The sequence below is a fragment of the Solanum stenotomum genome, chromosome 9 (genome assembly GCF_019186545.1).
Source record: "Solanum stenotomum isolate F172 chromosome 9, ASM1918654v1, whole genome shotgun sequence".
Taxonomy (NCBI): Eukaryota; Viridiplantae; Streptophyta; class Magnoliopsida; order Solanales; family Solanaceae; genus Solanum; species Solanum stenotomum.
Window position 1 is genome coordinate 9,854,911 of NC_064290.1, and position 15,153 is coordinate 9,870,063.

The 15,153-nt window shown below is 38.4% G+C and overlaps 1 protein-coding gene across 5 annotated transcripts; it reads right to left on the minus strand.

Moving 5' to 3' along the window:
• Positions 1 to 98: 98 nt before the first annotated feature.
• LOC125875740 (heterogeneous nuclear ribonucleoprotein 1) lies at positions 99 to 14,833 on the minus strand. Of its 5 annotated transcripts, XR_007447461.1 has the most exons (6): positions 14,509 to 14,833; positions 13,819 to 14,044; positions 12,323 to 13,505; positions 10,482 to 10,521; positions 620 to 665; positions 99 to 525 (listed from the first exon to the last, which is right to left on the minus strand). XR_007447461.1 is itself a non-coding variant. In XM_049556769.1 (5 exons), the coding sequence occupies exons 2-4, from the start codon at positions 14,038 to 14,040 to the stop codon at positions 652 to 654; spliced, it is 1,419 nt and encodes a 472-aa protein (XP_049412726.1). In that variant the 5' UTR covers positions 14,041 to 14,044; positions 14,509 to 14,833; the 3' UTR covers positions 99 to 525; positions 620 to 651. The 5 variants fall into 5 exon arrangements, 4 of the variants coding, with proteins under 4 accessions (XP_049412726.1, XP_049412723.1, XP_049412724.1 ...); XM_049556769.1 differs by lacking the exon at positions 10,482 to 10,521; XM_049556766.1 differs by having other exon boundaries at positions 99 to 665.
• Between the last annotated feature and the right edge of the window lie 320 nt (positions 14,834 to 15,153).

The following is a 15,153-nucleotide window of genomic DNA, read 5'->3' on the forward strand; positions in this document are numbered from 1 at the left end:
AATACCAGATGGAAGCATGGTTTAGTTATTGATTGATATGTAAATTTAGAAGTCATCCAGATAAAAAGTTACACTATCAATGACTGAGAATTTAGAACAAGTGAATCGCATCAATATGCAGTAAATTATTCATTAGGAGACCCTAGATGGGTATCCCTAAAATGTATCACACTAAATCAACAACCTCCCTTACATCCAAATGAAAAAAGGAAAATCCCATTTAAGGGAAACTACAGAACAAACACATGACCAGACGAGAATCTGCAACGTTACAGCTAAAAACATTTAACTCTAAAAATTTTACGCAAAACTTTATGTCTATGTTGTTGTTGTATGTATCGTTGCCTCACCAGAGATGCACGATACATTTCTGACTATATGCCGCAATCTGATTTTACACCTCACTCAAGGAAAACAAAAAGGGGGAATTCCTAAAGACAATAAACTCAAAACAAAAAACCCTTTAGCACAAAATCTTGTAAACTTCTATCTCTAGACCTTCAAAACAAGCAACTCCAGTTAGCCCTACAAAAGGATATCCAATTCTTTAACCTCTCAACTTCATATAGCTATAGAAGTATGCAAAATTCATGATTCAAATTCTACACCAAAGTTTCACCTAATGTAACACCCTTGCTTGCCAATATTCTTCTAGCCACCAATCCCTGCATAATTACAAAATCAGTAGATTAAGATAAGCCATGATTGGACATCATATGCAACAAATAGCAGAAGGAAAGAAGAGGGGAAGAAACAAATATGCAAACAAAAACAATGATGAGAAAAAAGAACTTCTATTTGCTCCTGTAGCTATCAACATGGATAACAATATTCAAGTCAAATCTTTGAATTTACTAACACTTCCTAGATCTTTTAAGGAATGGTGATGGTTAGCAAATACAGAATCTTCAATGAACTCGCAGCCATGTTCCGTGAAGCATTATTGTTCATGGGAAGTATCTTTATTCTCTTTCTCCAGAACATGCAATATAGTTCGAGAAAAGAAAACATGACACATGTATTAGTTTTTTCTAGTCAGATGAGTGAGCAACAAATAAAGAGCAGTAGTGGAGCCACAGAAAATAGTATCTGTGCCCAGCCTAGGACAAATCATTCATTCCAATTTTAAATAGCTCTGTCCCACGTCATTAGAGAAGTATAAACAAACTTTAATGGTCTTTTTTCCAGGGACATGATGTGATAGAGTAGCCACAGGCCATGCACTCTATCGATTTTTGTTCCATTCGGCTCAAAAGGTCATATTAGAGACTACCAACCAGCAGATGGCAGACATATTGAGCTTCAGCTTATGGTGTCTCCCCACTACTTCTCTGGAAATGCCTTTGGGTGCAACACATTAATTAACAAAGGTATGGAAAGTCATTGAGGAAGTAGAGAAAATCTTTCAAACAGGAATAGGAGCACTCTATCGATTTTTGTTCAATTCGGATCTGAAGGTCATATTAGAGACTATACCAACCTTGCCCGGTCAATACAGATTGGGGCTGCAGCACATGGCAGACATATTGGGCTTCAGCTTATGGTGTCTCCCCTCTACTTCTCGAGTAATGCCTTTGGGTGCAACGCATTAATTAACAAAGGTATAGAAAGTCATTGAGGAAGTGGAGAAAATCATTCAAACAGGAAAAGGCAATACCTATCCTTAGGTGGCAAACACTTACTAAAGGTGCTCTAGAATCCCTGTCCACATGCATGATGTCCTAGTTTCCATCCCAGCAACAGTGGGGAAAGGGAAAGACAGATTAAGAGAAACTTCCTTTGGGAAGGCAACAAGGAGAACAGATCCTGTTAATCAGACTGAATTATATCACACAAGGAGGACTTGGGGTCAAAATTTTGAGGTTTCACAAGAAAAGCATGTAATTCAATCACTTTGTAGAGATACATGAGAAGAAGAGATTCTTCGGGAAGTAATTCAAGCAAGCTAAGCTCCAGACTCTTGGTGCTTAATCGACAGGTAATGGCTCTAATGAGGTTGGAATATGGAAATTTATAAGAAATCTATGAGGATGAATTCTCTGAAAAGACTTGCTTCAAAGTAGGAAAGGAAAAAGAATATTCTTTTGGCAGGATGCCCTCTTAAAGAGCAATTCCCTGTTTTATTCATGTTCGGAGCATACATAGAGATAACTATAGCTCAGTGCTTTATTGCCAATGGCTGGGAATCTGTTGAAGGACTGTTTAGACTGGGAAGTAGACAGCATCACTCTGCTGCCGAAGAAGATGGATGAAGTATAGATTCTCCCTGTGCAACCAGATTCACTGGTATGGTATGGGCGGAAGGATGGAATTCTCTTATTCAAGTGCTTTTCTTTTCTTAGATATTTCCATCTCAGGCTTTTTTTCCTCAAACCTGTTTTGAAACTTCCAGACAAGATTCCCAAATTTATTCATTCCACCATGATGTATAAATGCTACAAACCTTACACAAGGTACAAGAACAGGTAGTTCTATGGCATCTGAGATATATTAGGAACTTACAGGATTGAAAGATGGGGGAATCCAACGTCAAGTGGAACTACTTTGCAAGCAGACAGTATCGCACACTTTGGAGGTGGGGCACATGGAGAGAAGGGATGTTCTCAGATAAAGCTTATTACCAGAAACTGTTGGTGAGGGAGGAGGTGGCTTTTCTGCATTTTTCGATATGGATACCACAGGAGCCTAAAAAGTGTGCTTTCTCAGTGGCTACCAGCTAGGGAGCCAACCTGATGATAACCTGAGGAAGAGGAGGATTACACATGTTTGATGCTGTTTATGTGCAGATAATCAGGAGAAATTATAAATCACCTCTTCTTGCATTGTCAGGTAACAACGCGTGCAGTCTTGAATAGGTTCAGAGTACTATGGGGTGATGCCAGACACAGTAAAGAGAGCAGTGTGCAGTTAGGATTTCAGGAAAAAGAACAGAAGACCAAGGGCAGAAGATGTAATCCCTCTATCCCCTATGTGGGTGATTTGGAAAAGTGAGGAATAGGAAAGTATTTGAAGGAGTCGAGAATGATATGCCTGAGGAATAGCCCTGTGTTTTTAGTTTCTTTTTCATGCACCCATGAGGTTTCTACTTGTATGGATGATTGGATGACTTTTGTAGAGAACCATATTCTGGTATAGGTTCTTTACTTTTTGGTATACTACTTGTATACAGGAGTTTCTTATCCCAACATCAATAAAATATTTTCCTTAATAAGAAAGGGATAATCGTCCTCTGCGGAAATTCAAAATTCTACCAAAGCTAAAGAGTACTCCAAAGTCGTCCAAGTCTATCAAAGGGATAGTATGAAAGAGAGACACCACATAGAAAAAGCCTATTGTATCAAATGTAAATTATTTAGAGGTGTATCTATGGCTTACATTAGGGCTATTAAAGACATGCACAATCGAGCCTCAACCCGGGTTAGGATAGTGGGAAAAGACTCGGACCACTTTCCAGTCATGATTGGGTTGCATCAGGAATAAACCCTTAGCTGTTCCTTTTTGTATTAGCGATGGACGAATTGACACGACATATTCAAGGGGAGGTGTCATGGTGTATGTTATTCGCATATGACATAGTATTGACTGACGAAATGCATGATGGAGTTAATGATAGGTGGGAAGTTTGGAAAGAGGCCTTAAAATTTATAGGTTTCAGGTTAAGCAGGACTACAGAGAGTACCTAGAGTGCAAGTGCAGCACCGTGACGCATGAGGTGGAGGTGGAAGTGAAGATTGATGCACTAGCCATACCTTAAAAAGAAAGCTTCAAGTATCTTGGGTCCATAATTGAAGGAGACGAGGTAATGACAATGATGTCACATGTTGTATTGGCGCAGGTTGGGTGAAATGGAGGCTTCCCTCTGGGATACTAACGTACAGTACAATAAGTATGTGTCGCTAAGATTTAAAGGTAAGTTCCAAAAGTGATGGTTAGACCCACACTATTGTATGGGGCAGACTACAGAGTGCTTGCTAATAAAAAATGTTCATGTTTAGATTAGGAGGATGCTCAAATAGATGTGTGGGCATACTAGGAGAGATATGATTAAGAACGAAGTTATACGGGACAAGATGGGAGTGGCCGCCATAGTGGACAAGATAAGGTTAGCAAGGCTGAGATGGTTCGGACATATGAAGAGAAAGTGTGAGGATGCGCCAATGAGGAGGTGTGAGAGGTGGTTTGTAGCAGGAGTTAGGAGAGGTAAAGATAGGCCGAAATAAAACTGGGGGAGGTGATTAGGCAGGACATGGAACAACTTCAGCCGACTGAGGACATGACCTTAGCTAGGAAGTATAGAGGCCGAGGATTAGGTAGATAGTAGGTAGTCGAGTGTTGTCGTACTTCTAGTAGTAGGATTTAGCATCACGTAGTTCCCTTTTCCCCATGTGTATTAATATCTATTATTGCACTTGTTTTGTACATTTGTTGTTGTGAGAAATATATGAGAAAAATATTATTGAATTGTGTATCTAAAATGTTACATTAAGACCCTATTTATAGACACTACATTGGAATCCTTTTCCAACTAGGATTCCTATTCCTATTCCTATTCTAAGTAGGAAATACTTATTTCTATTCTAACACTCCCTCTCAAACTGGTGCATACAAATCATATGTACCTAACTTGTTACAGATGTAATTAATACGAGGACATATGAGGGACTTGGGGAAAATATCTGCAAGCTGATCATTTGACTTAACAAATTTTGTAACAATATCTCCCGAGAGCATATTTTCTCTGACAAAGTGACAGTCAATCTCAATGTGTGTAGTCCTTTCATGAAACACTGGATTTGATGCGATATGAAGAGCCGCTTGATTATCACACACAAGTTCCATCTGATCAATTTTGCCAAATTTTAGTTCTCCTGGCAACTGTTTGATCCAAACTAGCTCACAAGTTGCTGTCGCCATTGCTCGATATTCTGATTCTGCACTAGATCGAGCAACCACATTTTGTTTCTTACTCTTCCACGACACCAAATTACCTCCTACTAAAACACAATATCCGGATGTTGAACGTCTGTTAGAGGGTGATCCTGCCCAATCAACGTCTGTATATCCAATGATATGCTCATGGCCTTGATCCTCAAAGAATAGTCCTTTACCGGGAGCTGACTTTATATATCGCAGAATACGAACAACTGCTTCCCAATGGCTATCACAAGGGAAAGTCATAAACTGACTTACAACACTCACAGGAAAAGAGATGTCAGGTCTAATCACTGTGAGATAATTCAACTTTCCAACAAGCCGTCTTTACCTTTCAAGATTACTAAGTGGCTCCCCCTGTCCTAGAAGGAGTTTAACACTCAAATCCATAGGAGTATCAATAGGTCTACATCCCATCATTCCTGTCTCCTCAAGAATGTCTAAGGCATACTTGCGTTGAGAAATAACAATACATGATCTAGACTGAGCAATCTCAATACCTAGAAAATACTTCAATCTGCCAAGGTCTTTAGTCTGGAAGTGCTTAAAGAGATGTTGCTTCAAATCGGTGATACCATCTTGATCATTACCGGTGATAACAATATCATCAACGTAAACAACCAAATAGATACACTGACTTGGTGCAAAATGTCGATAAAACACAGAGTGATCAGCTCCACTACGAGTCATGCCAAACTCCTGAATTACTATGCTGAACTTCCCAAACCAAGCTCGAGGAGACTGTTTCAGACCATAGAGTGACCTACGCAATCGACATACAAGGCTACTAGACCCCCCCGAGCAACAAAACCAGGTGGTTGCTCCATATAGACTTCTTCCTCAAGATCACCATGCAGAAAACATTCTTAATGTCCAGCTGATGAAGAGGCCAATGACGAACGGCAGCCATAGATAGAAAAAGACGAACAGATGCTATTTTAGCAACAGGAGCGAAAGTGTCACTATAATCTAGCCCAAATATCTGAGTATACCCTTTGGCAACAAAGCAAGCCTAAAGTCGATCAACATGACCGCCTGGACCAATTTTGACTGCATAAACCCAACAACAACCAACAATAGATTTACCTGCAGGAAGGGAGACAAGCTCCCAAGTACCACTCTTATGTAAAGCAGACATCTCATCAACCATAGCCTGCCTCCATCCAAAATGAGAAAGTGTTTCACCTGTAGTCTTAGGAATGGAAATAGAGGACAAAGACGACACAAAGGCATAATGGGGTGATGATAGACGATGATAACTTAAGAAGGTATAATGTGGGTTAGTATTTCAAGTGGATCGTATACCTTTTTGAAGTGCAAGCGGTTGGCTAGGAGAAGGCAAGTCCGCAGTAGGAGCAGGGTCCGGCGCATGACATGAATCATCTGGGACTAGGGTTAGACGTGGACGACAATGATAAGTTAGTAATGGTGGCACTACAACTGGAGATGTAGAAGTAACCATAGATTCCTCAAAGGTTGGCACGGGTAAAACCTGAGGTATGGGTAAGACCATAGATATATCAGGATGATCAGAAGATGTATAGTAAGGCTGAGACTCAAAAAATGTAACATCAGCGGACATAAGGTATCGATGAAGATCATGTGAATAACAACGATACCCTTTTTGGACTCGAGAGTAACCAAGAAAGACACATTTGAGGGCACGAGGAGCTAATTTATCTTTTCTTGGGGATAAGTTATGAACAAAACATGTGCTCCCAAAGACACGAGGGGGGATAGGATAGAGATGTGACCGAGGAAACAGTATGGAATGTGGAACCTGATTCTAAATAGAAGAAGAGGGCATTCTATTTATCAAATAACAAGACGTAAGAACTGCATCTCCCCAAAAACGCAGCGGAACATTAGATTCAAGGAGAAGAGTACGAGCGGTCTCAATAAGATGCCGATTTTTTCTTTCAACTACACCGTTTTGTTGAGGGGTGTATGGACAAGTAGTCTGGTGAATAATGTCTTGGTGAGTCATAAACTCCTAAAATTGGGAGGATAAGTATTCTAAGGCATTATCACTACGAAAAGTACTAATAGAAACACCAAACTGATTTTGTATTTCAGCAAGGAAACTTTTGAAAACAGAAAATAACTCAGAACGATCTTTCATTAAGAAAACCCAAGTACATCTTGAATAATAATCAATGAAACTAACAAAATAACGAAATCCTAAGGTGGAACGGACTCTATACCCCAAATATCATAATGAACTAATGAAAAAATAGACTCTGAACGACCCTCAGTACTACGAGAAAATGTAGCACGAATGTGTTTCCCAAGTTGACACGACTCACAATCTAATGGGATAAACTAGACAAACTAGGCACCATCTTTTGCAGTTTGGATAGACTCAAATGTCCCAAACGTTTGTGAATTAGATCTGGGGAATCTGTAACGGAGCATGTTGTTAAGGAATTTGAAGATGTAAGCCAGTAAAGGCCTTGTGATTCATGTCCTGTTCCAATCATCTGTCCCGTACTGCGATCCTGCATGAGAAAAAAATCATCGAAAAAAGTTATGCTACAATGTAGGGCTTTCGTCAAACGACTAACAGATGCTAGATTAAAAGAAGAACCAGGGACATAAAGAACAGAGTCTACGGTGACAGAAGATAGGGGTTTGGCTTTTCCAACCCCTTTTGGTTTTGTTTGGATCCCATTGGCTAAAGTAATAGCTGGAAGAGATTGTGAATAAACAATATCGGATAAAAGTGATTTATTACCAGAGAGATATGATCAGAAGCCCCAGAGTCCATGACCCATGTTCCAAGAGTACTAGATTGCGACACACAAGCAAAAGAATTACCCGCAACAGACACATTAGGTTGTGCAACCGAAACTACTTGTGGAGACGTTTGCTTATTTGCATGATATTGAAGGAACTCATCATATTCTGTCTGAGCAATATGAGCATTATTGGATGGTGATTAGGTTGAGCACCATATGCTACTGGTGGAGATGTTTGTTTACTTCCGCGATTTCAAAGGAACTCATTATATTCCTTTAGAACAATAGGATCATAACTGGGTGGTGGACCATGCAAAATATAACATATGTCACGAGTGTGTCCAGGCTTATGACAATGACTACACTTGGATCAAGGTTTCCCAAAACGCCCTCCCCCTCGCCGATTCTCCATAGACTGATATGTACGCTTTCCAAAGGTTTGAGATGCAAGAATAGAGAAGTCAACAGTGGGTGATGAAACTACTTTGTGATTGGGAGGTGCCGCAAGACGAAGGAGACGAGAGAATAATTCATCGATTGTAGGAACTGTAGGGCTAGCTAAAATCTGATCACGCACAGAATCATGATCAGGAGGAAGTCCAACAAGAGTAAGAACTAGAAACAATGTTTGTATGTGTTCTTGTTGTTTTTCCACATTCGTAGTAACTGGCATCAACGTGTCGAATTCCTCCATGACTGCATGTACCTATCCTAAGTAAGTAGACATATCGGATTCTTGTTTCGTTAAGTTGGTCAATTGAGATATCACATCATAGAATCGAGATATGTCATTAGTGTATAAAGCACGAGCCTTTTCCCAAACTGTACAACACATCTGGAATGGGCGAAACAAGGGCATCAATTTGGAATCAATAGAACACCATAGGAGACTACATAATTGAGCATCTACTTTCTCCCATTGTGCTTTGGCTTTTGCATCTTCCTCGCTAGTCTTTGCCTTTACATCTACCACATAAGTCTTGTTCGTTAAGTGATCTTGGACACCTTGACCCTTGCACTACAGCTCAACCGAGGAAGCCCAAGATAAATAGTTTGAACTTCCCAATAAAAGTTCTGAAGTAATTATAGGGCTAGAACTTCCAATCCCCATATTTTTAGAACCAAAAACATCACACCCAAAAGACATTATGCTAAATTTGTCTTGGAAACAACAAAAAAAAAACTTGATTATTGAGATCTGATTGTCGAAAAATTCAAATCTCAAAGAAAAAGTCGCCGGAAACAACCTAGAAATAGTCGGAACCCTAATTCCGACAATCAAATCTGGTCAAAAACAATATGGGCCTGGTTGGAATGGTTGGACGACCCCAACTGTCAAAAAAATTCTCAAAAAATATGATCAGAAAATCCCTCACGCGCCGGCGCGTGAGCCAGATCTCGCCGGAAACTACCACCTCTGATAGGCGCGTGAGAGCGCGTGGGGTGTTGTTTTCTGGTGGTTCTGGCTGGGGTTTGGTCGCGGGAGTTTTCCGAGCCTTGAGGTGGTGTTGTTTTTCGCACAACACCCACAGAAAGAAAAAAGAATAACAAAATCAGACCCAACAGTCACCAGAAATTGACATAGACATACGATGACTTGTTTGTTCTCACCAATGCTCTGATACCATGTGAGAAATATATGAGAAAAATATTATTGAATTGTGTATCTAAATTGTTACATTGAGACCCTATTTATAGACACTACATTGGAATCCTTTTCCAACTAGGATTCCTATTCTTATTCCTATTCCTATTCCTATTCCTATTCTAAGTAGGAAATACTTATTTCTATTCTAACAGTTGTTTTGATGTCTTTCTCTTTCTTACTTTCATGCATCAGTTACATTTATTTTGAGCCGAGAATCTATCGAAAACAGTCTCTCTATCCCACAAAGCTAGAGGTAAGGTTTGCATACATCCTACCATCCCAAGACCCCATTTTTGGAATTACACTAGGTATGTTATTGTTGTTGTATCAAATAAATTATAAAAATATATGAGGCATGAAAAGGATCTGGTATAGTGGTGATCTATTCAAAAAGAAAAGTTCTCAAATTCCATCTCTTAAGTTTCCCTTGTATCCTCTAAGATCTGGAAGATCATACTTTATCTCAAGTTCAAGATTTTGAAATGATATCCTACCATCTGCTTACTCCATAAAATTGTTGATGATTTTGGTCTCTGATCCTACATACAAGTACCAAGCAGTTGTTTAATGGTAATTTTGATTGGTAATGCATCTATCTGAACACAATTCACCAGAAAAATTACTCCACCTGAGATGAATGTTATTACCATAAGCATCACTCTAGACCAATGAGTGCCTGCCAGGAACAGAACCAAGTAGTACAGCGATTACTTTTCTTGTTGTATAATCGTGGTATCTGGTTCAGCTTGCGTGCACCTTAACTAATTTCACAGGATACCTGCTACCGCCCACCATCACAAGTACCGAGTCACTCTGTCCACAAAAGCTTGAACATATGGAAAGAAATCACCTATAGTTTTTTTGCCTCCGGCGGAATTAGAACCTGAGACCTCAAGATTCTCAATCAACTTCATATGCCACTAGGCCACACCCTTGGATGCAATAGTATAGCAGTTACTTAGACTACACTATTCACTTGTATTTTCTGATCAGTGGCTTTGATGCACAGCGGAACATAGAAGTCTTAACAATAACGAAAGAGTACATCATCAGGCCTAAATTCCCGTAGAGAATGAAAAAAGTTCAATTATCAAATAAACATTGTTAATCATGGAAACCCAATATTTATGAAGAATTAACACCTAACATTAGTAAGTCATTACCAAATCTGGATGAAGCAAGATCAGAAACAGCTAGAATCAGCTGAAAGTAAAAAAGCAAAAAATAAAAACCAACAAGACTTCTTGGACTTTTAACGAGAGTAAGGAATAAGAAGCAACATACATGCAAAGTAAGGTGAATATATACGGAAAAAATATAATTCCCTCCTTTTCAATTTGTTTGTTTGGTTTCGACTTGGCACGGAGTTTAAAAAGGTAAAGAGGACCTTTGAATCTTGTGGTTTTAAATTAAAGATATATAGAATGTACCAAAATGTCTTTTAATCTTGTGATCTTAAATATTTCATGTGAAAAGTTAAAATGAAAGAGTTGCCAGAAAAGGAAAGACGCGTTCTTTTTGTAACAGTCTAAAACGGTAAGTAAGACAAACAAATTGAAACAGAGGGGTAACTAACATAGAATATTATGTTTATAACATCGAATTATAATTATAATAATCATAACATCCCATATACAACAAATGTTAATTCCAACAAGCCAACTCAAATTTAAATACCACCACGAAATTACTTCTATCAAACAATAGATAAGTTCAATCTTCAATCAATGCATTGAATTTCAGTTTTCAATTAATCAATCATAAAAGATTTACTTTGCAAAATTCACTTTCATATTGAATTGCTTTGCTGAATATTTAGCATTAGCTTTCATTGCAAGTGCCATTTTTTCTTATCCCAACAATAAGCTTATAAATCATAAACTGGAGAATATAAAAATGAAAAGGTTTACCTGTGATTGCAAGAGACAGTTTTTTTAATCCTACAATAAGCCTATTAATCATAAAATTGGAGGAGGAGGGACGAAGAAGAAAGTGCACCTAAACAGTAGAAGAAGACAATCAAGAGAACACTAAAGTGTACCTAGAGAGGGATCCTAGTACTCAGGTAGCAAGAGGCATATTTATTGTTGTACTTTTCTCTTCTTGTCGTCTTTTAAAGTTGGGCTGAGAGAAACATTTGCTTCTTTTTTCTTTATCTTTTTTTGGAAATGGTAAAGAAACATTTGTCTCTCACTTAGATCGCTTTGCACCAAAAGTTTAAAGAGTATGCTCCTTTGAAGTTGCATCACTTGCTATATATCACTATGTCACTTCCATCGATTAAGCAAACAGCTTTAGTAATACAAGCTAAATTGTAACATTACAGAGAAATAAGCAACTGAACTAAACCTAAAATAAATCACAAATGGCCAACTTGTAGCTCCTTTTAAGCTTCCTTTTATCAATGGTTCAACTAATATCCAGAGATCCTTCTTGTTTTAATCCACCATAATTTGAAATGACATGAGACTCTCTTTCTTTTTAAGTAAATGGAATTATGTACATTGACTCACAATGTTGTGCTTCTAATCTATGTTGCTCAAACTCTCCAACTATGTTGCTGCACCCATGTCGGATCCTCCAAGAAAGCACTACTTTTGGACGATCCGACATGCATCCGTTGGCATTTTTGAAGAGTCCGAGCTACACAGCTTCTTAATCATAATGCAGTTTTCAAAGTGAGTAAACAAAAATCTGAAGCACAAGCATGCTCTAGAAAAAGAACTTGATGCCAAGTTAAAATAGTTAGACATCACACCATACATGAAAGTATGAGAGATGCTTCTCTACAGAGTGAATCCCTATAAGGATTCTTGCACTTAAATTCGAAAAGAAAAACCTAGATGTATAAAGGTCGTAAGTCAAAAGAAGGAAGTGTGTTAATCACCTGCTTCTGATGACAAATCATGGTATCAACAACATTAATCCAAGCTCATCAGAAAATTAAAGGAAAATTTAGCAAGGTGAAGCAACCTCTGGCTTTAAAGGATAGTGAGAAGCTTACCGTTGTTTGACTGTCTTTTACCAACACCATAACTGCCAACATAACTAGCAGAATTTTTAGGTGGCATGTCTGAGGGTGCATTGCCGAGTCCATAACCAATTGAACCAGATCCATCTCGCTCAGAATTTGCAGAGCGCCAAGTGGAATCACTATATCCCAAACCACCACTATAAAAATCAGCAAAAGCCCCATCATAGCTACCATTAGATGCAGGATATGATGAGGTAGGAGCCCCACTTGATGTAACATTTCTTCCATAGCCTCCAGTCAACCCATATAAACTATCATCACCCCCATAACCAAGATTTCCACTTTGGTTAGAAACATTTCCTCTACCTTGAGGGGAAATTGAAGATGAACCCCAAACTCCAGTGTTGCTAAAGTTTCCTGCCCCGGTGTTCCCATTTCCAGCTACTGCAAAGGTGCTAGAGCTTGTGGAGTTCGTTCCATAACCCAAACCCCCATTTCCCCACAAATTCCGAGTTGCTGAGCTGAAGAATGAACTATTTCCTCCATTTACTCCATCAAACCCAATAGGACCACCAACTCTGTTTGAACTATTAACATAATAAGGGTTCAGTCCCCGTCCATAGCTCAAGCTGCTGTTAAAGTTTGCACTTCCCCCATATCCTGGGCTTAACCCTGGTTCAAAGTTAAGCCCCATTCCATAACCAGAACCAAATGGAGCAAAACCACTCCTACCTCCAGCAATAGGGCTAAATCTACCATCCATCCTGACTCCATATCCTGCAACTGTATTCGAAGAGTATCCTTGTGTGTATCCATTAAGGAAGTTATTGATCCTACTTAATGGATGGTTGAACCCACCAAGTCTTGGACCTGGTGATAACTCTTTGGGGACTGCACGTTTGACCTCGACCATTTTACCATTCAGTTCATGGAAGGGCTTAAGCAATACTTTATCCACTGCATCCTCTGAATCATAAGTTATGAACCCAAAGCCTCTTGGTCTCTGAGTGTTATGGTCGTACATAACTACTACATCTGTGATTGTTCCGAATTGCTCAAAGTACTCCTTAAAGTCAGTCTCAGTTACCGTGGATGCTAAACCTCCAACAAAAATTTTTCTTGTACGTCCTGGACCAGGAGAACCCTGAATGCTAGGACTGCTTCTGCTTATTGTGCTCTGGTCATCCCTAGGGACAGCCTTCTTTGCTTCAACCTGAAATATAAGTAGATCATGATGAGTAAAAAGAAGAGATTTGAGAGTTAATTATAACCACTCTTCCAGATGTGATATGCCATAAGAATGGGAACAATGTGCCAGTTTAGTGCACGGTAAAACACCATTTGTACCAAGAAAACTTAGATATATAAAGCTAACTCTCCATTACAGTGTCACATTTCCATTGATTTTGGGTGTCATCCAAAAGTATAATCTCATCAGAAGTTCAAACGACAACCTTATATGCTCCTTGTTCAACAAATCAAAAGGAACCAATTGTAAAACCAATTTGCAAACTAGAACAGCTTACCATCCTGCCATCAATGTTGTGTTTCTCCTTGATTACCCTATCAGCAACAGCAGGATCAGCAAAGACAATAAAACCAAAACCACGGGCACGTCCAGTAGTCCTATCCTTCATAATTACAGCCTCTAAAACCTCCCCATAAGTACTAAAATACTCCTTCAGACGCTCTTCATTTGTATCCCATGAAATTCCACCAATGAATAACTTCCCAAGATCAGATTGCATTTTCCTACAAACAACAAATCAAAATCCTCAAAACCTCGTCTCCAAGGTACTCAATCATCATCCTATAATATCAAATTTAAAGCTAAAAAAACTACCATTTTTCTCAGGTGCACAGCATAAAATAACATAACTTGATGAAATCAAAGATACATCAAACAAGTCCACCTAACTTTCCAACAAGAACACACCCATCTAGATTCACTTTCAATTCCCACTAGATAAAATGAAATGCAGATTGAAAAAAAACTAAAGAACACACCTTTACAATGAATAAAGTACCAAAACCAATCAAACATTATCAGATTCAATCAAACTGCATCGGATCCTTAAACGATCAATCAAAATTTAGAATCAAAATGTAAAACCCAACAAACAAGCAAAACCAGCATCGACCCAACAATCAAAATGCTTTCATCAACCCAAAACAACATCTAACAAAGACAATTGATAGAAAAAAAAAATGAATACCCAAATTAAGAATCAACCGATTGAAGAATACCCAGATGAGAAAACAGTAAGATCTAAAGAGGGGGCAATAGTAGAACGAAGGGCGTTGTTCTTCCTTCTCTATATTTTACCCCCCAACTTTGGTGTCCCCACTCTTTTCTCTTCTCTTTCCAATCTTTCCAATCAAATATGTAACAATTTTGAATACAAAATTTGTTCAGCTAAGAAAAGATTGTTTCTAAGCCTTTAATGTTATATAAAAATTTAATCTTTTTGATTTTATATTAATTTTTTTTATCTTTTTTTTTTTGTTTTTGTAAGGAGAGAATATGTGGTAGTGAAGAAGAAGGGAGAAACAAAGAAAATTTTTGATCTGATAAATTTGGAAGGGATTGTTTGTCTTCCATTTCATCCTATATATACTTACTGGAAAAAAATCCTTAACACATTTTCGTATGTTAATGTTTGTACATGCATGTCTATACTATGGTCCTATCTATGAGAAACATCAACCATTGATTTTAGCCAACTTGTTTGAAATTCAAAGAATCACACATGTTGTGCCATGATGAATGGTGTTGATGGACTTTATCCCATTGTACTTTATTTGTCTAATAATTGAAATTTGAAAAAGAAAAATATGAGTTCCGGACTTGAATTCGAATT

Bases quoted from the DNA above. Each gene is read 5' to 3' on its own strand.
- LOC125875740 (XM_049556766.1), bottom strand. From the start codon at position 14,040: ATGCAATCTGATCTTGGGAAGTTATTCATTGGTGGAATTTCATGGGAT. The intron at 13,506-13,818 runs GTAAGCTGTTCT...CTTATATTTCAG, and splicing joins ACAACATTGATGGCAGGATG to GTTGAAGCAAAGAAGGCTGT. The intron at 10,522-12,322 runs GTAAGCTTCTCA...TTTTACTTTCAG, and splicing joins TAAAAGACAGTCAAACAACG to CTGATTCTAGCTGTTTCTGA.